The sequence below is a fragment of the Pipistrellus kuhlii genome, unplaced genomic scaffold (assembly GCF_014108245.1).
Source record: "Pipistrellus kuhlii isolate mPipKuh1 unplaced genomic scaffold, mPipKuh1.p scaffold_m20_p_9, whole genome shotgun sequence".
Classification (NCBI taxonomy): domain Eukaryota; kingdom Metazoa; phylum Chordata; class Mammalia; order Chiroptera; family Vespertilionidae; genus Pipistrellus; species Pipistrellus kuhlii.
Genome location: NW_023425595.1, coordinates 59,487,320 through 59,510,169, shown reverse-complemented (window position 1 = coordinate 59,510,169; position 22,850 = coordinate 59,487,320). Strand labels below are relative to the sequence as shown.

The window sequence follows — 22,850 nt, the reverse complement described above, 5'->3', positions numbered from 1 at the left end:
TTTTACGTATCTGAAGAACAGCAATGATAATTTGACTTAACTGTAACTTAATTTTTTTAAATTTAAGACCTGCTCTTTAAGTAAAACTTTTTTTGCTGAAAATACTCAGTTTCAAAATCATCTCATAAAAGCCTGACTACTGTCTGTATTTCCACTTGGGCTCCTCTATTAGGATGCCCTTTTCACATATCCTCATATTTTCTGCCTCCCACTTCATCTCTCTGCTGAATAGAATCCAACCTCTGAATCTCTACTCTCTAACTCACCGATGGAGTGCAATGGTAAGTGGCGAATGTAGATCATAACTATAAGTAAGAGTGTTGAAAATGAAGAGCTTTATAACAGAGACTCAAATATTTGTCAATCCAAAGAATGGATAGCTGTACTCACAATGCAAATTAATTTCACATCTTCCTTTTCAAAAAAATCTACTGCTAGGGAATCTAAGAACTAAAAAATAAGTTTAACTTAAAGTGACACATTTTTTTTTATTTGCTAATCAAGAGAATGTCTAAGTCCTAAAAAGTAATTTATGAGCATTAAATCATATTTACTAGTATAAGTTAAAATCTCATTCCTAAAGACAATTTAACAAGAGTGTTATGCTTTCCAGAAATTCACACTAATATAATTAGAGATGATAATCTTATACTCAAGAAAGTGCAACCAGGAGTTAGAGTAACTTTACTGAAGAAATCAAAAGTTGATAACTTTTCAAGTATACTAGAAATCTGGTCACTATGCACTGAAAAATCATCTTTAAAAAGTTTTTTTTATGGATAACAGAAATATATAATTTTTTTAAAATTAAAGAATAAACTAAACTTTTTTCATGCCTCTAATCTCTGTTTTTGTTTTTGTTTTTTAATTAAAAAACTAGAGGCCCAGTGCACAAAATTCAAGCACAGGTAGGGTTCCTGGGCCTGGCAATCAGCCTATTGGGACTGTCTCATGCAGTCCCAATCAGGGCCAAGCCGACTGAGGCATGGCAGCTATCAGAAAGGACCTGCCAGATGGAGCCTGCTGGACAGGGGGAGGGACAGGGGAGGAACCGTGAGAGATTGACTAAGGGAGCAGCTCCTGCATTGAACATCTGCCCCCATGTGGTCAGTGCGCATCATAGCAACTGGATGACCAGTCTGTCTAGTCATGGCATCATAGCGACTGGTTGACCGGTTGTAATGGTCACTTAGGCTTATATATACGGACTAGAGGCCCAGTGCTGGGGGGAGGGACTGCTGGCGGTTGGTGGGCTGGCTCCGCCCCCTATGGGGTTTTGGGGGGGGGGAACTGATCGAGAGCATGGCCAGCTGGGGAGAGGGGCTGAGGGTAGTTGGCAGACCAGTCCCACTCCCTGATCAAACTCCCAGTGGAGGAAACAATTTGTATATCAGCCTTTTATTACATAGGATTTTAATGCTGATAACTGCAGATATCCCCCTCCCATCCCTTTGTTTACCTCCACCTACTCCATGATGCCTCCCTTGGCCTTTACCAAACTATTGTCCATGTCCATGGGGTATGCATACATCTTTAGCTAATTCCTTCACCTTCTTTACTCAGCCTCTCCCTCTCCCCACTCAGTCACTGGCCAGTCTGTTCCATGTATCCATGCTCTGGTTCCAGTTTTTTTTTTTAATACATTTTATTGATTTTGAACAGAGAGGAAGGGAGAGAGAGAGAGAGTTAGAAACATCGATGAGAGAGAGTCATCAATCAGCTGCCTCTTGCACACCCCCTACTGGGGATATGCCCGCAACCAAGGTACATGCCCTTGACAGGAATCGAACCCGGGCCCTTTCAGTCCCCAAGCTGACACTCTATCCATTGAGCCAAATCGGTTTTGGCTCTGGTTCCATTTTGTTTGTAAGTTTATTTTGTTCATTAGATTCCACATATTAGTAAGATCACATAATATTTATCTTTGTCTGACTGGCTTATTTCATTTAGCATAATACTTTCCAGGTCCATCCATGCTGACACAAAGGGTAAGATATCCTTCTTTTTTTACAGCTGCATAGTATTCCATTATATAAATGTACCATAATTTTTTCATCCACACGTCTGCTGATGGGCAGTTGGGCTGTTTCCAGATCTTGGCGACAGTAAATAATACTGCTATAAACATGAGGATGAGTATATTCCTTCTGATAAGTGTTTTAGAATTAAGAGTAAGCTAATCTTATCTGAATATTACACTACTTGAATATCTGAAGCAAGCAACCAGAAGTATCAGAAAATGATGAAATTTAATTTTATTATACATATGCTCCATAACAATAAAGGTTTCAGATTAAAAAATGACTTACCCTTTGAGCTCTTTCTTTTAAATCTTGATCTTGAGCTAAAAATGATTCCAGTTTTTTCTGAACATCAATAAGTTTTTCTGGATTGATTCTTTATAAAAAAACATAAATGTTAAACTAAGACATCTCAATTTTGGAAACTGAAAATAGTACACAGCATTTTCCTATTTTACTAGTACTTTTAAATTTTAACATTATTTCTCATTTATGAGCCAGATTAGACTGAAATTACTAAGCAGAGATTTTACTCTCTTGCATATTAATAATGCAGGAAAAAGAAATGAAAGATCAAAGATCTCTAATCATCCTATGCTGAGTGACACTAAGGTTAAGAGTACAATGAGCACTGGTAACTTCTTAAGTCTATAAAGTTAAAAGTAGCCTTTTATTGGAGATGATGAAGCATCACTGAAATGGAATAAATGAAATCTAATGTCATTTGTGATTTCCATTTTCAGTCAAATATCACAAAACTAACTTCAAATAAACAAGTCAACATCGGATATTATCATTTTCCTTATCTGGATATTAAGCACAATATAAAAGAAGTATTACTGGTAGGTTACAGGAATAAATGAAATTCTTACAAGAGTATGGGTTTCACAAAAGAAACCTCATTTGTTTTCTTGATTTTTAGACTGAACCACTTTGTTCCTGAAAGTCTGAGGTGCTGACAGATGGTAGTAGATGAGGTGGTTTTACTTAGTTTTTTAATTACAGAAAATTTTGAAATACAAGGGTGTTCGAAGGTAGACAACTTTTACTCAGATTCAACAATTACCAACTCAGCCAATCTTATTTCATCCAAACTCCTTCCCATTCCTGCCCCCAATTAAACAACCTTCCCAATTGTTTTCCTCCAAATAAACGTTAAGGTGCTTCAAAGACTCCAATACAAGTGAGCTTCTGTTCAGTTCTGCTAACACTCAATATAAATATCTTCAATGATAGGGGAACAGAATCCTCTGAAATAGACAAACAACCTTAAAAAATGGCATCCAAGAGATTTAATCCTTCCAACCATCAATGTCTCCTGAAGCTAACAAGTTCTATTTTTCATCTTATTTTAACCTCTAAGAGTCTTCTATAAGTAAAAAACAACAAAGAAGTCACAAACCAGGCAACAGAATAGATTAGAGGGAGCTGGGAATTGGGCACACATAAGTAAGCATAATAATGTCATGCCTTTGTTAACTTGACAATCCCATCATCATACCAGTTGTCTTACCTGATTTCCTTCACAGGCACTTTCCTCTGGAGGAGCTGCTGCACCATCCCTTTCTCTTCTGAGGGCAGCAAAATTAGTAAAGCTTCCCCATCCTCTTTATACCTAAACAAGAAAACAAAATCTGCATTTTATATTTTAACAGTTTGATGAAAAGGTAATAAGGAAGCAAGTTCACCTAGTCTGTATATACAAAAACCTAGCAACCCAACAGTGGAACGAACAGTCGCTATGATGCACACTGACCAACAGGAGGCAGATGCTCAATGCCTCTTAGTCATCTGTATGTCCACTTTGGAGAAGTGTCTATTTTAGGGGTGTCGAACTCAATCAGAGAAGGGGCCAAAATCTAAAATCCAGCCTAAATCGCGGGCCGAATGGTTTACTGAACAGTCATAAACTGTCATTGTGATGGAAACACAGCAGAGTGCAGTGATGACAGTGCAGTGATGACAGCGTGGTGCGGGCCACATTGCAAGGCCTGGCGGGACGGATTTGGCCCGTGGGCCTTGTGTTTGACACATGTGGTCTATTTAGTCCTTTGCCCATTATTTAATTGGAATGTTTATCTCCCTTTTGTTAAGCTATATTAGATCCTTATATATTTTGGATATTAACCCTTTATCAGATGTATCATTGCCAAATACGTTTTCCCATATAGTGGGCTTCCTCTTCATTTTATTGATGGTTTGTTTTTTCTTTTTGCTGTGCAGAAAACTTTTTATTTTGATGTAGTCCCATTTGTTTATTTTCTCCTTAGTTTCCTTTGCCCTAGAAGAATTATCCGTAAACATATTGCTACGAGACATGCCTGAGATTTTGGTGTCTATGGCTTCTTCTAAGATTTTCATGGTTTCCAGACTTACATTTAGGTCTTTTATCCATTTTGAGTTTATTCTGGTGTATGGTGTAAGTTGAGGAATACCATTTTTTAAAATTTCTGAGACAACAAAAACTCTGGGACTCTGAATTCTTTTTCCAAATTTTCCTAACTAGAATTCCTAATGACTTTGTGGCTATACTACAACTGAAGATCTAGATATAAATAAATAAATAAATAAATAAATAAATAAATAAAAAATTTTTTTTAATCCTCACTCAAGGATATGTTTGGAGAGAGGGAAGGGAGGGAAAGAGAGAATGAGAGAAAAGGGGAAGGAAAAGGAGGAAGGAGAAAGGGAGGGAGAGATCAGTTGCCTCCCATTTAATGTCCCAACTAGGGATTGAACCCAAAATCTCTTGGTGCATGGGATGATGTTCTAATCAATTTTGTCACCTGGCCAGGGCTAGAAAGAATTTCTTAAATAGCTCTATACCCGTGGTCAGCAAACTGCAGCTCGCGAGTCACGTGCAGCTCTTTGGCCTCTTGAGTGTGGCTCTTCCACAAAATACCATGGCCTGGGCGAGTCTATTTTGAAGAAGTGGCATTAGAAGTTGTTTAAGTTTAAAAAATTTGGCTCTCTAAAGAAATGTCAATCATTTGGCTCTGTTGACTAATGAGTTTGCCGACCACTGCTCTATATCTTAAGCAAGGAGACAATTTCTCATTTAAGGCATTAGAATGTTATAATAAAATTAGCCATTTAATAAACATGGAACCCAGTACATTAAGGAAATCTAATCATCTTCCTAGGGATTTGGCTAATAAGAAATATATATCTACCCAGTGAACAACTTGCTTCCAATCCAGATACTTCTTCTCCCTTACCTAGTAAAATCTTATTTTGTGCTGTATCATAATAAATTTCTACATAAACAGGCCAAAAGGCACCCATAGTTACTTAAGCTTCTTGTATTACTTGACTACAGATTTCCCTGATACTTCAGTATCAGCTATTACATGCAAGCAGTAAGACAAAATGGAATTGGGTATTTATGGAAATTTTTTAAAGTCCCAAAAGAAAAAGTAATCTCAAAGCATTCCCTTCAGGTATTCATTCCATAAAATAGGAGGGTAAGTTCTTATAGTTAAACAAATGAAAAATTTACTGAAAATCTGCTGACAGGAATAAATTGAAGAACACAAAGAAATATAAGATGATTATCTCTATCTTTAGTGATATGGCAATCTAGTTAACTAGAACACACACACACACACACACACACACACACACACACACACACAATTAAAAGCCATGAGAATATATAATGGAGAACTCCATTGAATGTAGTCTAGGAGTCAAGAAAACCTACCTATGGAAATGACTCTATAAGCTGAGACCTAAAGAACAATTAGAAATTAATCAAATGTTATGAAGAGTCAATTTTCCAGGGGCAAAAGGCAGCAGTTGAGAGAGTCAAGTTTTATCTTCTTCATGCTTAATTGCTTTTTCTAGGTTTTCTAGTTGCATGAGTATTCAACAGGAAGAAAAGAGTAAAGGTGAACGAACATCAATGTTTATAGTCGTGAGTACACAAAACAGTTTGTCTTATACTAGAGATCCAGTGCATGAAATTCGTGCATGTGGGAAGGAGGTCTCCTCAGCCCTGCCTAGACTCTCTCTAATCCGGGACCACTGGCTCCTAACTGCTCACCTGCCTGCCGCCTGATCGCCCCTAACTGCCCCCCTGCCAGCCTGATTATGCCTAACTAGCCCCCCTGACGATCTGGTCACCCCTCGCTAACCCTCCTGCAGACCTGGTCGCCCCATGCAGCCTGCTGGTCAGTCGTTTGGTCATCCTTCACTAACCCCCTGCCTGCCTGGTCGCCCCACGCAGCCTGCTGTTCAGTTGTTACTGTGAGGGCACTGTGACTAATTTGCATATTACCTTTTTATTAGTATAGATTATTATGTATTAATTACCATATTACTTTTCATGTGAACTGTAAACGTGCTTTTGCCCCACTCTGTATTTACGCCTTTTACTAAGTATATTTCATAACTGAAAATCTAGTACCAAATACCTTCCTCATTGTATTTTAAAATAGATTAGTATGACTCAAATGTTTCATCCTCATTTCCTATGAAGAAATATGAATTTAAAGTATCTCCCTTCACAGTGTTGGACTAAACTAACTCTGAAGGCAGAAATCATTACTGTATGAAGTAGTGAGGTAATAGCATGAGCAGACACAATATCTAAGCAACATCAAAACTTCTGAGACTATAAGACTTCATCAAGGGCCTTGGTAAGGGTCAAAAAGGACAGAGATCATTTAATACTGACCACTATGTAGTATACTTACTAAAATGCCCTGAAGGCAACTAGACTAGGGGTGACGTTAATAAATAAATTTTAAAAAAAGGTTATTTTGTGTGGCCCAAAGGACAATAAAAAGAAGGGAGATTAGTGGGGTGAGGATAAACAAACCTTTTAATATCCTATAACCAAATGCAAAAATGGAGAGAAAAACCAATAGGCACTCGACTCTATATAGGGCCAGACTATAGACAAAAATAAAGAGAAAGATCTAGAACATCAAAATGTCATCCACCTTAGGTCTCTTTAGATTGACTCATAAATAAGAATAATCTAATTATCTACATCTATGTTAACTACCCATTCATGCTCCCAAGAAGAATCTGGTTAAAGTCACAAGAGGGCCATATGCAAACCTTTCAAAACACGAGCTAACAGAACCTATACTAATAAAAGCCTAGGTGGTCCTCATGCCCTCATGAGTAATATTGTCACAAGATTGCCATGCACATGAGGGGCGATCAGGCTAGCAAGGGAGGGCAGTTGTGGCAATCGGGCCAGCAGAGGAGGGCAGTTAGGGGTGATCAGGCAGGCAGGCAGGTAAGCAGTTAGGAGCCAGCAGTCCTGGACTGCAAGAGGGATGTCCAACTGCCAGTTTAGGCCGGATCCCTCACAAATTTCGTGCACCTCCTGAATTTCATGCAGTGGGCCTCTAGTATACTAAATATAAAGGATACACAAGGTTAAAACAGACCACAACACTGAAATTTAGAAGGAAAAGATACCCAAAGGTAAAGGCAAAAATGTCCAAAGTTGAACCCCATAAGGCAAGCATCTAATAAAAAGATTACCAGCTGCCCTAACCAGTATGGCTCAGTGGATAATGTCAGCCTACGGACTGAAGGGTCCCAGATTCAATTCTAGTCAAGGACATGTACCTTGGTTGCAGGCACATCCTCAGGAGGGGGTGTGCAGGAGGTGGCTGATCGATGTTTCTCTCTCATCAATGTTTCTAAGTCTCTATCCCTCTCCCTTCCTCTATAAAAAAAAAAAATCAATAAAATATATTTTTTAAATTAAAAAAAAAAGATCAGCCATTTTACCTATCTTACATCACACAACTTTTTCCAGAAGCAAAGGAAAGCACAAATTATCTCCCACACACCAACACCCAAAAATTTCCAGTAAGCTTCTATTAAAAAAAAAAAAAAAGCAGTTTAAAAAAAAAAGGCATAAGCACATTTCACTTTTTTTATGCTCACAAGAATAGTTTATTTACCCATGAGCTAGCTTTTAGATTTTAAAAGCAATATCCAAAGCCCAAGGCTAAGTATATGTATAAAGAGAAATAAATGGTCTTCATAAGAACTACATTTTAAAACTCCTTATATTTAGACAAATTATTTTAAGAGACCTTCTAAGCACTATATAAAAAAAAAGCCCAGAATATGAACCAACAAAAATCTCATTTTCACCATCAGTATTAATGGCATGTTATATTTACATAACTCTTTAGAATTTATAGAGCTTCATTTTATATTAATTTGCCAAACTTAAAAGCAAGCAAACAATGAAAGAAACAAATTAAAAATAAAGTTCCTGAAATGACAAAGGGCATGTGGGGGTGGCACACTGATCACTACATATCAGAGACCTATAATTTCCAATTCATTGCTTTTTTCAACTCTACCAGAATTCCCTCCAGAAAGAAGGATCCTCAATAGATTGATCACGATTTTCTGCTGTCAGGAAACTATTATATCTCTACACCCTAGAGCAGCGTTTTTCAACCGCTGTTCCGCGGCACACTAGATGTTGCCTGGTGTGCCGTAGGTGCAGACAAGACAAGAATTTTATAATTTTTCACTATTTTGTTTACTTAATATTTCATAATAAAGTAATTATAAAATACTTTCTTTGTGTTTATTTGATTCCTATTCAAGAGAATTACTTTATATATAGTCAATATAGGCACAGAGTTAAATTTTTTAACATTTTCTAATGGTGGTGTGCCTCATGATTTTTTTCATGAAACAAGTATGCCTTTGCCCAAAAAAGGTTGAAAAACACTGCCCTAGAGCACACTAGTATTTCTAGCTATAATAGTAGATCCAGATCTATTGGATCCCAATAATAATTCTTCCATTTGAAATAATGGCAACAGTTTGCCTTCTAGCCAAGAACTATTAATCCTCAATTACTCCCATTCAGATTCCCCATCACACACTCTGTTCCAGTTGAGTCTGTAAATACTCTTTGGTTTTGATTATCCATACCTTCATTGATAAGAGCATGGGTTCACAACTATCTAGTCACCCTTAGTTCTCCTAGCTTGGCTGGTTCTCCAGGTGAATAATCATAAAATAATATATTTAGAATAATTCCATTTTCATAATTTTTTTTAAATGCACAAATATATATAAAAATATTTCTAGGTGGTAGGATTTGGGTGTTTAATTGTTTTGCCATTGTCTAGAATTTGTATAGTGAATAAGCATTATTTTTATAATAAAACAAGTTATTAAAACCAAGTAAAAAAACTGTATATGCTTTTAATAATCTACATTTTTTGTATCACTCTTACCTCATTTACACATCCTAGTTCTGCCAATATTAGCATATTTCCTTATTCTGACCATTACCTTTGAAGTCATGTATGAATTTGCCTTCCATACCTAACATTACATCATTTATACCTAAAATCTGGTCACTAAATATTTGGTTCATGAAAAAATATAAACGAACCACCAGGAGTTGCATTAGTACAGCAATTTTCAACCAGCATACCGCAAGAATTTTAAAACATGCCATACGTATTTAGTCAAGGGCACTGATGTCTTTACCCTCAGATTGTCAAATAAAAAAATGACAACAGCCAATACAACAATAGCTGTTTGGTATGAATGAATCAAAATTGTACCTATTTTTGGTCAGATCAGCAAAATATATATATATTTTTGGTATCCCACAGAATTTTAATGTTTTTTGTTTTTTTTAATTTCATAGAGGAAGGGAGAGAGAGGGAGAGAGAAACATCATCAATGAGAGAGAATCATGGATCAGCGGAGTCTGAGACCCAGGCATGTGCCCTTGACTGGAATCGAACCTGGGACCCTTCGGTCCGCATAATGACGCTCCACCCACTGAGCCAAACCCGCCAGGGCTCCCATAGAATTTTATTAATTAGTTTATATGTTCCATGAGACGAAAATTGCTGTATTTAGTAGATAAAATACTGGATTTGGGGTTAAAATAACTAATTTCAAATCCCTATTGTACTATATATAACCCTGGATAATGAGTCATTTTATCTCTGTACATCACTTTTTAAAAAATATATATTTTTTATTGATTTAGGAGAGGAAGGGAGAGGGAGAGATAGAAACATCCATGATGAGAGAGGATCATGGACTGGCTGCCTCCTGCACACCCCACACTTTGAGATTGAGCCCACAACCCAGGCATGTGCCCTGACCAGGAATCAAACCATGACCGCCTGGTTCCTAGGTCAACGCTCAACCACTGAGCCATACCAGCCAGGCAATTCTATCATATTTTATTTTATTTATAAGTTATACAATTTGAATGAGATGATCTAGGTCCTTTCAGGAGCTAAAAATCTATCCCTGCAACTACTAATATACTAATCACTGTTCTCAATACAAGTCTGATCAAGAGTTAGAGAAATGGAGACAACTGCTGGTGACATTCTGCTATTCCACAGCTCTCTCTTTTTTCCCCTCCCTATATTTCCTGTTCTCCCTGTGCCTCAGCCTTACCTGTGGCAACCAGCCCCAACAGGGCCTGCCACTGTGGGAGAACAGTGCAGCCAGCCATGCAGACAGCCAGCCATAGGCAGTAGAGTCCAACTGTTCTGTTACTCCTGCTCAACATGGTACAAAGGAGAGCTTATTCCTGGAGAAAAAAGGGTATCTCTGACTCAGAATATCTAAAGACTTACACTAGATTTAAAAAAGAAAAAGACAGGGAAATACCCTGGGAAAAATAAAGTCATCTGCAGCCGAAGGTCTTTTCCTTCCTCATATATACCTCGTAATTACCTTTATCCTTGAGATTATTAAAGTTTCATATTAGGTGTATTAGACAGCTTCTAAAATGGCTCCCAATAATCCAGGCCTCCTGGTATTCACACCCTCGTACTCCCCCTCACACACACACTTAATTATGCTAATTTGTGTAACCACTAGGATACTACAGATAAGACGGAGTGTGACTTCTGAGTCCAAGTCATAAAAGACATTGTAGTTTCCATCTTACTCTCCTTTCCCTCTCATTTACTCTCTCTAATGAGCCAGATGCTATGCTCTGAGAAACTCTATGAAGAGCCAAAACCGGTTTGGCTCAGTGGATAGAGCATCGATCTGCGCACTGAAAGGTCCCGGGTTCGATTCCGGTCAAGGGCATGTACCTTGGTTGCAGGCACATCCCCAGTGAGGGGTGTGCAAGAGGCAGCTGATTGATGATTCTCTCTCATCGATGTTTCTAACTCTCTATCCCTCTTCCTTCCTCTCTGTAAAAAAAAATCAATAAAATATATTTTTTAAAAAGAAAAAAGAAAAAAAAAGAAACCTATAAAGAGAATGACCACATAGAAAGGAACTGAGAGGCACCTCTGACCGGTCAGTAAGAAATGATCCTGTCAACAAGCTCAGAAAGGGGTCCATCCCCAGTTAAATCTGAAAGTGCTGTGTGACACCTTGGCTGAAGCCTAACAACAACAAAAAAGATGAAACTTAAGTTTTAATAGATTAAGAACATGTGATTAACCAATAGCCAGAAAATCCAGATGACCCACAGAAACCGTAACATAGTTCTTACTTTAAGTCACTAAATTGTAGAATAACTTGTAAAATTGAAACAGCTAATTAATATATTAGCTAAGATCTCTAATTCATGCATCTGATTTGAGAAATTAGTTGTGTTGTATCAAGTGTCCACTCTGCAAGCCATGTGCTAGGCACTCAGAGTACATCACTTAGTAGACAATCTGCCTTGCCTTTATAAAGCTTATATTCTAGTAAAGAGAACAAAAAGCAAATAATAAATATAAGTTAATGCTCTAATATATTTAAAGATGTTAAGTGCTATGAAAGAAAATAAGAACCACGTAAGGAGGAGAGGTTGGGGTAGGGTAAGAAAGACAGCCATGTGGATACTTAAGGAAAAAGCATTCCAGAGAAACATAATATAAAGATCTAAGACAAAAACATGCCTGGCCTACAGGAGAAACAAGACCAGTATGGAGCATAGGATAATAGGAACTGGGGTTGGAAGGGGGTTGCACAGTATAAGCCCAGAAAGCCACTGGTTTTCACTCTTGAATGAAATGGAAAGCCATCAGAGGAGTGACATGATCTGACTTTTTTTAAAAAAAGAATCCCTCTGCCTGCTTGGCAAGAGAGCAAGAGCCTGGGAAATAACAGACTCCTAAGAAATATCAGCCCCTTTATCTACCTTGATAACTAGACTCTTCCTTAGCTCCTAATACTTCTTTGATGCAAAATAATGGATTGATTTTGCCCTCCTTTTTTAAGATTTAAATTTCAGATACCAATAGACAAAGGCAGAAGGCCATGTAAGGAAGTACTAGCCTCTATAAAAGTAGAGTGGGTTGAAGCTAGAATCTCTGTAAAGTCAAAGGGAATGAAAGAATTTTCACTAGCAAGTATTGTACCTATCTTAAACCTAAGGTACATGTAGTAAGCTTCAGTAAATTAATACTCATGGAAATTGTCTTCTCACTTTAATTATTTCAATTTACAAACCAATTTAAATTGTTTTCTTCATTATCTGTTTTATAAAGCACCAGTATTTCCCAAAAACAAGCATCATATAGTTATCACATTAGAAATTTAAAACACTTCCCATCTGTATATTTGCTGCTGATGATCTAAACTATTGCCCATGAGTGTGCAAAGCAAAGAACTGTCCTCTGCTGTCCTCTAGTGGAACCACCTAAATCACTCCCCACAAAATCCGAGCATCACAAAACACAGCCAAGATAACTCCAGTGGAACTGGAATATTGCTGGACTGCACTGCTACTCTGGAAAACAAAACAGTAATTATATATATATATACAGTATATATATATATATATATATATATATATATATATATATATATATATATCTCCATCCATATTTTATATAGCAACCCCCAATTCCTTATATATATAAACAGTTACATGAAGTCTCACTTTTTACCCACAGACCCTCACTCCCCAAATGAAAGCATTTTGAAAGTGAGAAGTATCTGATATATAACTATTTTATATTCCCAAATCTTTATTTTCAACTGGGCTTTTTTGTAAGTGGAAGAGGCTGATTTTGTGAGTACCAAACACTGCAAACCCTAAAGATAATTACATTTAAGAAGTTGAAAGTATCATAGGATACAGTTGTTTTTTTGTTTTTGTTTTTGTTTTTTAGGATACAGTTTTATAAAGCTGGACTTAGGTCCCTTGCCTCATTTGTTTCTAAAGAAGATTAACCAATATAATAAAATGGGTATGGATGATTAAGGGAAACAGGGAATTTTTTCTCAATTGCTAAAGATCAAAAGAATTTTAGACACATGAATAAATTAAAAATTAAAATAGAATAAGTACTTTAAGGCAACAAGTACCTGAATCACACTTTTCACTTGGCTAAAACACAGAAAAGAAAAAGAAAACGAATTTTCCTCAACTTTAGTTATTTTGCCACAAAGCACTAAGTTCACTTATCTATTTTGTGTCATTGTTCGATTCCAAAAGCAAATGCTATCTGGCAACCTGGTTTTAATTACAGCATACACATAAGATTTTAATTAATTTTAATTTTTAATTTAGTCTTTATTCCATTCAATTCAATTATCCAAGCTCATGGCCTAAAAAATTTTCTAATTATCTCTAAACCCATTAATGGCAACTTTTAAATGGCAATTTAGTCAATTTTTATTAAATTGCCAAAGAAAAATAAGCATTACATATCCTAAACCTTTCCACTCTCTATACATCTAAAAGTGTCAATTCAAAGTATTTTAATTGGTTATGAAGGATCAAACAGGCTTGTACTTTAAAATTTAATGACATTAGAAATTGCATTAAAAAATAGTTTTTCAAATTAGTACTCTCTCTCTTAAAATACAATCAATTGTGATGCTGTTCTACCTCCTCGGCAGCTCCACAGTCATTAAGACCAATTTAATGTTCACCATGGCAAGGTGAACTACATAACATTTTTTTTTTTCATTTTTTACTGATTTCAGAGAGTGAGGGAGAGAGTGCAAGAGAAACATCAATGAGAAGATCACTGATTGGCTGTCTCCTGCACACCCCTCTATTGGGGATTGAGCATGTCCCCTGACCGGGAATCAAACCATGACCTCCTGGTTTATAGGTCAAAACTCAACCACTGAGCCACACCAGCCAGGCTCAACTACACAACATTTTTAAGAACTTCTCCATGAAACAAGAATCCTGAAACATTTGTCCTTCATGAACATTTTCCTGATGCACTAAAATGCCCAATAATCTTCATATAGGAGGAATAATTTCAAAACATTGATAAATGTATTCTATAAAGGAATTAGTTTGCCCTGCCCATGTCAACACTAATGGCACATCTAAAAGCCTGCTTACTCCTGATCCAATATGCTAGTGAGAGACCAGACTCAACTTTATCTATCTAGAGGCCCATAAGACCAGAAAATGCAAATGTGTACATGGGCACCTGTACAATTCATACTTACACATTTGTTGAGAATTAAACAATAGAGAAACATTCATTCCAACAACCACAACTAAAAATTTCTGAATATCTCACTAAGAAAGACAATCTGAAATGTACCCAATGCATCAGAGACACTGAAGTACAATGTACTCTCATAAATGGAAAACAAGGCTGCTATTCTACCTATTTATTTAGATCCCATTAAAAACAATGCTGTCATTCTAAGATAAGTTTGTCTAAATGTAGAAAGACATCATACATAGAACCCAGTTCTAACCCCATTGCTTATTCAAATTATATAACTGTAATAAAAAGACATACTTTGAACCTTTTAATACATAAATCCTATTTATAAAAAGTTTTACCTTTCACTCTTATACTATGCTCTCTCTTAATGGTGGTCAAAAGAAAAGCACTTAAGTGATGAGACCTTGATTAATGCCCACGTTTAATAGCCCATGGGCTAAAAGTGAGCCAAATGAAAAATGTTTGAAACAGTCAAACATTTTATAATAATTAGAAAACAAAGAGAAAGAAAGAGCTCTACTTCTTAAGCTGTAGAAGAATGGGAAAAAGCTTCACTTACGCTGAAACAAACAACAGAATCAAACAAAAAGATAAAATTTCTTTAAAGCCATGAGAACTGTGGACACAAAGAAATGTAAAAGTAAACACCAAAGGGACTTCATAGATAAAAAAAAGAGACAGAAGACAACTGGGCCACTTGCTGAACAAGATGCAGGGCAAATGGAAGAGCAAACTGCTGGAAAATGAGTCTTTGCTTGGATGAGTATTCCAATATTCTTCTCAAGATCCCGCCATCCCAAGTGAATGAAAGTTTGTGGCTTAAAAATCGGAAGTAACTGTTGTCCCAGTTAGTGTCTCTTCCACCATTAAACATCAATGCCTCATTGATATCCATATTATAAATACTCATTTACATAGTTTTGATGAGAAAGTGGTAACAAAATGGAAAACAAAAACAAAACAAAAAAAAGTCCATTTGTGGCTAATCGTAATTAATTGTAACTCTATTATGGTTATTATTTTGGCTGTTTCCAATTCTTAACCATCACAAATATCAGTAAAATGAACATCTTTACTGAAACTTTTTCCTTCTCCCTATTTTCTTAAGATCAACTTCTAGATATGGAGTTATTGAGTCAAAAGGAAGAACTCTTAAGACTTTTGTAAGTATTACAAAATGCTATCCAGAAAGATGCTAACCATTCACAGTTCTACCAGCAGCATACATATTCCAACTTCACTGCAACCTCAATAGCAAAGACATTTGTTATTCTTTTCATTCATTTAGATACCTTTCTACGCCATTTACTCCCAAATGACTATGACTTTGCTATATTCTTTTCCAGATAGTTTCCCCGCTGCTTGTTAGCACTTGTTCATTTTACTGATAATTGGGATGGTTAAGAATTGGAAACAGCCAAAATGATAACCACAATAGGATTATGATTCATTTTGATTAGCCACAGATGGACTATTTCTTTGATTTTTCTTTGTCACTTTATTTCTCATCAAAACTGGCTAAGCGAATATTTATAACTAGAGGACTGGTGCACAAAATTCGTGCATGGGGGGTGGGGGTGTCCTCAGTCTAGCCTGCACCCTCTCCAATCTGGGAACCCTCGAGAGATGTCCAACTGCCCTCTCACAATCCAGGACTGCTGGCTCCCAACTGCTTGCCTGCCTGCCTTCCTCATTGCCCCCAACCGCTTTTGCCTGCCAGCCTGATGACCCCCTAACCACTCCCATGGAAGGCTGATTGATGCCTAACTGCTCCCCTGCCAGCCTGTTTGCCCCTAACTTCCCTCCCTTGCAGGCCTGGTCCCCCCCAACTGCTCTCCCCTGCAGGCCTGGGTCCCTCCCAACTGCCCTTCCCTGCAGGCCTGGTCGCCCCCAACTTCCCTCCTCTGCTGGCTTGGTCACCCCTAACTGCCCTCCCTGCAGGCTTGATTGACCCCAATTGCCCTCCCTTGCAGGCCTGGTCCATCCTAACTGCTCTCCCCTGCTGGCCTGATTGCCCACAACTGCCCTCCCTTGCAGGCCTAGACCCTTCCAACTGCCTTCCCCTGCTGGCCATTTTGTGGTGGCCAACTTGTGTCCACATAGGGGCAGGATCTTTGATCACATGGGGGCAGCCATCTTATGTGTTGGAGTGATGGTCAATTTGCATATTACTTTTATTAGATAGGATAGAGCCTGGTACATGGGTGGGGGCCAGCTGGTTTGCCCTGAAGGATGTCCCAGATCAGTGTGGAGTTCCCTCAGGGTGTGGGGCGGCCTGGACGAGGGCCTATGGTGGTTTGCAGGCTGGCCATGCCCCCCCCGCCCCCCGAGGCCCTGGTATCTGGGGTTTATTTATCTTCTACAATTGAAACTTTGTAGCTTAGAGCAGAGCCAAGCCTAAACCAGAGCCAAGCCTTCTGCTTCCTCTGTGGTGGCAGCCATTTCTGTTAGGACTTATGTACCTTCTATAATTGAAACTTTATAGCCTTAAGTGGAGGTCTGGGCAGCCAGGGTGTGCAGAAAGCTTGGCTTCATCTATCGTCGGTGTCAACCCTAGCCAGCCTCCTGCTCTTTCGAGCTCCTTGGCTGCCGCCATTTCTGTTTGGATTTATGTATCTTCTATCACTGAAACGTTGTAGCCTCGAGTGGAGGCCTAGGCCAGTAAGAACAGGTGGAAAGCTTGGCTTCCTCCATTGCCAGGGAAACCCAAGTCTCCCTCCTGCTCTCTGTGGCCGTAGCCATCTTGGTTGTGTTTATTTGCCTATTCACTCCTGATTGGCTGGCAGGTGTGCCTTAAGGGTGTAGTGGGGTGATTGTTAATTTGCATATTACTCTTTTATTAGACAGGATGTGGATGTCAATGAGACATTGATGTTTCATGATGGAAGAGACACTAAATGGAACAAGTCACTTCAGATTTCTAAGCCACCAACTTTTAGTGATGTTTTTATTGAGGAAGAAGGGGGACATATATGAAAAAGGGAGTATTTGGGAGTAGCCTCCAGCAATGTCTAATTTCCACACTAAGGGGGGGGGGGGGGGGGGAGAAATCTACAACTCAAAACCACCTTGCCTCTTAGGGCCGATACCACAGAAAGTAAGAGTACAGATCTAGACTAGAAGAGTCAGGCTGCCTGGATTAGAATCCAGGGGCAGTGTGTCTTCAAAAAATTATCTAAGTGCTCAAAGACTTAGCTTCCTCCTCTGAAAATAGATATTAAATAACAGTCCTATACCTCAGTGAGGGATCATTAGGATTCAGAGAGATGATGTTCAGTGAGCAGTTCTTATAAAAAGTTTAGTAAGTAAACAAAGTTAGAACAAAAAACTAAAATAAGATTTTCATTGATTTTTCGCAGCAGTAATCAAGTTTCAGCCATACTGACTTACCACAGCTGACCAGATGTTCTCAAACTACACCATAAAAATGCCCAACTGTACTCATTTTCCTGAATTCTTTGTCTGTATTTCAAGGAGCATAGTTTTTTATTTAGATAACACCAAAAGCAAAGAAATGGGCCAGCATACTTACCTGGCAGTTCTACCTGCACGGTGAATATATGTGTTGGCATCTTCAGGACAATCAAACTGAAGAACCCAATTCACAGCTGGGAAATCTGTACAGAAAGAATGTCAAGGTAGAAAATCAGTTTTAAGATCTACTCTGCTGCACTATTTTTATTTTATAATATTGCTTGCTAGCTAGGACTTTCTGTCACATCAAACTGATAGCTATAATCTGTGGACTCTTAAAAATAAAATTAATTGCATGAACCAAAAGATAACAAACACCTCTTTGACAAAGTGAGCTAAAATTAATGACAGTGTTTGAATGTGAACATTATTTCTTATCTGACACAGCAGACAGACAGCTTTGTGTTACACAAATAATGAAATATCCTGATATTTAATAACCTAAAAAAACCAGTTCTCATGGGTTCCTAGTGAACCATAAAACTGGTTTCTAAATTTAAATAAAGGTTTACTTTTCCTGCTATTCCCATCTCCTTTCGAATTAAGTCCCTCTCCTAATTTCCTGGCAATAATTACTCCACATATATTTCTGGCTACATAAGTTTCTGTTCATTTCCAGAGATCTGTCTCTCAATTCCTTAATGCTCATTCTCTTACTATCTTTAGTTATTTAGAAACTTTGCTCTGAGGTTTTCAGACCACCTTCTATCATAGAGGAAAAGATTGAGCACTTTTAAAAAAGTGAGTACCTTTCCCCCCCATTGGCCCCCTCCAATCCCCCCATGTCTTCACCGCCCTATTGTTTGTGTTATAGACCCTTTTTTTAAAAATATATTTTATTGATTTTTTAAAATATATTTTATTGATTTTCCACAGAGAGGAAGAGAGAGGGACAGAGAGCTAGAAACATCGATGAAAGAGAAATATCGACCAGCTGCCTCCTGCACACCCCCTATTGGGGATGTGCCCACAACCAATGTACATGCCCTTGACTGGAATCAAACCTGGGACCTTCCAGTCCGCAGACCTTCGCTCTATCCACTGAGCCAAATCAGTCAGGGCTATGGACCCTTTTTTAATGTATAAAGTAAAACATACAGGACTATAAAAAAAATTATAATAAAATATAAACAGTTTTATTAAAATTTAATATTGTACTATGTATACTTATTTACTAACAGGGAGTAACAGGATAGAGGTAAAAAAAAAGGAAATCTTTAGCCCAGCCGATGTGACTCAGTGGTTGAGGGTGGACCCATGAACATGAAGGTCATAGCTCAATTCCCCATCAGGGCAAATGCCTAGGATGGATTTGGGTTTGATCCATAGTAAGGGGCCTGCAGGAGGCAGCTAATCAATGATTCTTTCTCATCATTGATGCTTCTAGCCCTTCCTCCCTCTCCCTTCCTCTCTCTCTGAAATCAATAAAAATATTTTTTAAAAGCAAATTGTGAGATAATTTCTAAACTTGACAAATTAAGAATTGACAGTATAAAGATGGTTACTCCAAAATATAAAACTAAATGTCAAAAGAAGAAATAGCAGATTGAAATAATTGCTCTTTGAAGAGTGAGGAGGTGTAGAGTACAGATTGATTTGTCTCGTAATTCATTTTTACCCATATGAGTATGTTACTCATTAAAATAGTAAAATAATTTAGAAAAAATTAAGAATAAAAGAAAGTTTAAAAACGATACTGGTGCATTCTAAAGAAATCCTTAAACATTTACATAAGAATAGAGCTTCAGATTATTCATCGCACCTCTCTGGAATAAAAACAAAACTTGAATGTCCTTTACTCCAGGAATGGATAAATTCATGCTATGACATACTCTACAAAATACACTGGATCTTTACACATGAACATGGGAAAATTTTAAAAGCAAGTCATAGACGAGTTTGTTTAATATTATTGATGCAAAGTTTTTAAACTTCCAAGGAAGTATATACTATTTATGAATACATTCATCTAAACTTTTTAAAATAAACTAGAACAAAGGTTCTTGACATTTTTTTGTGGCATATCTGAAGCCTATAGACCCCTTTTTATAAAATAATTCTTTATTCCTGAAAGTATTACATATGTCCCCTTTTTACCCCCCCTAAACCCCCTCCAATCCCGTCAGGTCTTCACTACCCCATTGTCTATGTTATGAACCCTTTTTTAATGTATAAAGTAAAACATATAGGACTATAAAAGAAAAATTCTAGTAAAATATAAACATTTTATTAAAATTTTAATATTGTACTATGTATACTTATTTACTAACACATTAAGCAACAACCTAGTTGTAGGTCTGATAATGACCATAATAACATAATAGAAGAGGTTTAACAATATTTCAAGATATCTGCAAAAACTGTAATGTAAAATATTTCAACCTAGAATTCTAGTCCCATTCCAACTGTCATTCAAAAAATAATGGTTAGTGCATTATCCCATATATCAAAAGGTTGTGAGTTTGATTACTGGTCAGGGTGCATACTTAGGTTGTGAGTTCAAACCTAGGAGGCAACCCACTGATATTTCTCATATCCATGTTTCCCTCTCTCTCTTTTTCTTCCTTACTCTCTAAAAACAATCAATAAGTAAAAATATATCCTCAGGTGAGGATTAAAGAAGAAAAAAAAATAGGACACAGATATGCAATGATGCAAAAAATTTACCTCCCATGCACCCTTTCTTAGAAAGCTATTAGAGAATGAAATTTAAAAACAAATGCAATCAAGAAAGGTCTGAGAAGAGAATCCGGATGGCAAATGTGCATTAAGCTTATGAAGTAACCAGTTAGATTAGAGCTGGAGACAAAAGACTAATGGAAGAGGAATTTTTAAGAGAAAAAGAAACAAAACAGACTGTTTATGAACTGCTAAACAATTAGGCATGTGACATCTACAGGAACATTTAAGAAACATTAGAAGTGGGAAACAAAACTAAGCAAATTTTAATTATTAATTCAAAGAAAAACACAAACAAAAGTACAAAAAAAGGAGACAATCATACTACACTACTTCCCTTATCACACAATTATGTAGTCAAAACAATGTAAATGCAAAATGTTCATTTTACCAAGTTGAGATATAACGACATAGCCTAGAGAGCTTTAAAAACACACATACTTATCTAACGACCTCCAGTTACACAAAGATAAACTAATATGATGTCTTGAACTATCCTTTCAATTATTCCAAGAGAAATAAAGAGACAGGAGGAAAAGGAATCATGAAAAAGATAATTACTTAAAGTGGGTAGTATATGACCTATTGTCTTTGTGTATATTTAAAATTTGTCATAATAATTAACACAGTAAAATAAAGTGATTCAAGAATTCAAATTATCACCTATTTATTCTCATCTCATTTATTCTCATCTCTAGTTTTCCTAAAATTATTTCCATACCTCATTCAACCTTCACAAAGCCACCAGTTGTAAATCACAGTGGCTTTTTGAAGGTTTAAATATATTAAATATGATTTTAAAATAAAAACTAGGATGCTTGCTGAAAAGAGGGACTTCACTGATTTTTCTTGTTAAATAAGCTGTAATATTTATTTATTAAGTTTTCAGTTTCAAAAAACAGGACAATTTTTTAATATCTTTAAGTCTTTCATTCTTCTGTGATTTTGTAGGCTCCTCAGGATTCTATGCTATAGCTATTATCCTAAAACAATGAGCACAAAGATGAAAATATTACAAAAAAATCTTTACTAATATATATTATTAATGCTAATCATCTCAGTTACCAATTCACTTGTTTTTCTCATATAAGACAGCCCAATTATTTGAGTCAAACTATCTGAATTCCAAGAATCTACACATTTATAAGCAAATCATGTTTCCCATGATCACAGAATATTTTCTCCAAAGCTTACCCAATCCCCTGGCTGCAATATCAGTAGCAAAGAGTACTGCAGCTCTCTTGCGAACAAATTCATTATAGACTTCCATTCTTCTCATCTGCTGCTGTCGACCATGCAGAGCAAGGATAGAAATACCAGGACGTAGCCGGCAAAACACTCGAAACAGATACTGAACCTAGGCATTAACAGAAAAATGAGTTTAATATATCTGGATAGCAGCAGCCAAGCAAGTTTACAAGATGAACAGAAAAAAAAAAAAAATATTAAGGAGCACTATTAAAGATATATAGAGCAGAGAAAGGAATATTAGTAAAGTTACGGTGTTAAAGCATTTTTTCTCACGTTATTCCCTAATCAATTCTGATGTGGGGGGGTACACCCTTACCTTTTTTAAGTTTTGCAAATTTAATTAGTTACAAAGAATGTAATTTCTGGTATATTGTATTGTAAATATTAATATTTTTAAATAAATCTTAAAACATCTTATAAATGTACACAATAGATTCTAAATAGCAGACCAATTTAATACACACTACCAATTATTTATAACATGTCAAAATAATGAGGAGACACCTGGCCAATGTGGCTCACTGGTTGAGCAGCAATCTATGGACCAGGAGGTCACAGTTCAATTCCCAGTCAGGGCATATGCCTGAGTTTCAGACTCCATCCTCAGTGGAGGACATGCAGGAGGCAGCCGATCAATGATTCTCTTTCATCATTGATGTTTCTAACTCTCTCCCTCTCCCTTTCTCTCTGAAATAAACAACAATATATTTTAAAACATAATAATGAGGAAACTATGCATTGTGAGAGAGAGCCCTTCGATTTTGCTGCAAACCTAAAAAAATTAAGTCTTAAAAAAATAAAAGGTTAAAAACACATTGTGAAGAAACTTCTCTTTAATAAAAATAAATTTTTACAGCATTCCTTTTCCTCCTTGAACTCTTATTTCCTGACTACACAGAATTTTATCTTTGCAGCATTATGCTTGAAAGTCTTTTGAAGACTTTATCAAAATTTATTGTTTTCGCCAGAACCGGTTTGGCTCAATGGATAGAGCGTCAGCCTGCGGACTAAA

The 22,850-nt window shown here is 36.9% G+C and overlaps 1 protein-coding gene across 2 annotated transcripts in view; it reads right to left on the bottom strand.

Moving 5' to 3' along the window:
- The window catches only part of DDX10 (DEAD-box helicase 10), a 202,553-nt gene that overhangs the window by 158,239 nt on the left and 21,464 nt on the right, over positions 1-22,850 (bottom strand). For both annotated transcript variants that reach the window (XM_036426967.2, XM_036426966.2), the window contains exons 8-11: positions 21,782-21,944; positions 17,967-18,051; positions 3,535-3,636; positions 2,310-2,397 (exon numbers count right to left, since the gene is read on the bottom strand). In XM_036426967.2, coding sequence (XP_036282860.1) covers positions 2,310-2,397; positions 3,535-3,636; positions 17,967-18,051; positions 21,782-21,944 — 438 coding nt within the window. The remainder of the gene's footprint in view (positions 1-2,309; positions 2,398-3,534; positions 3,637-17,966; positions 18,052-21,781; positions 21,945-22,850) is intronic.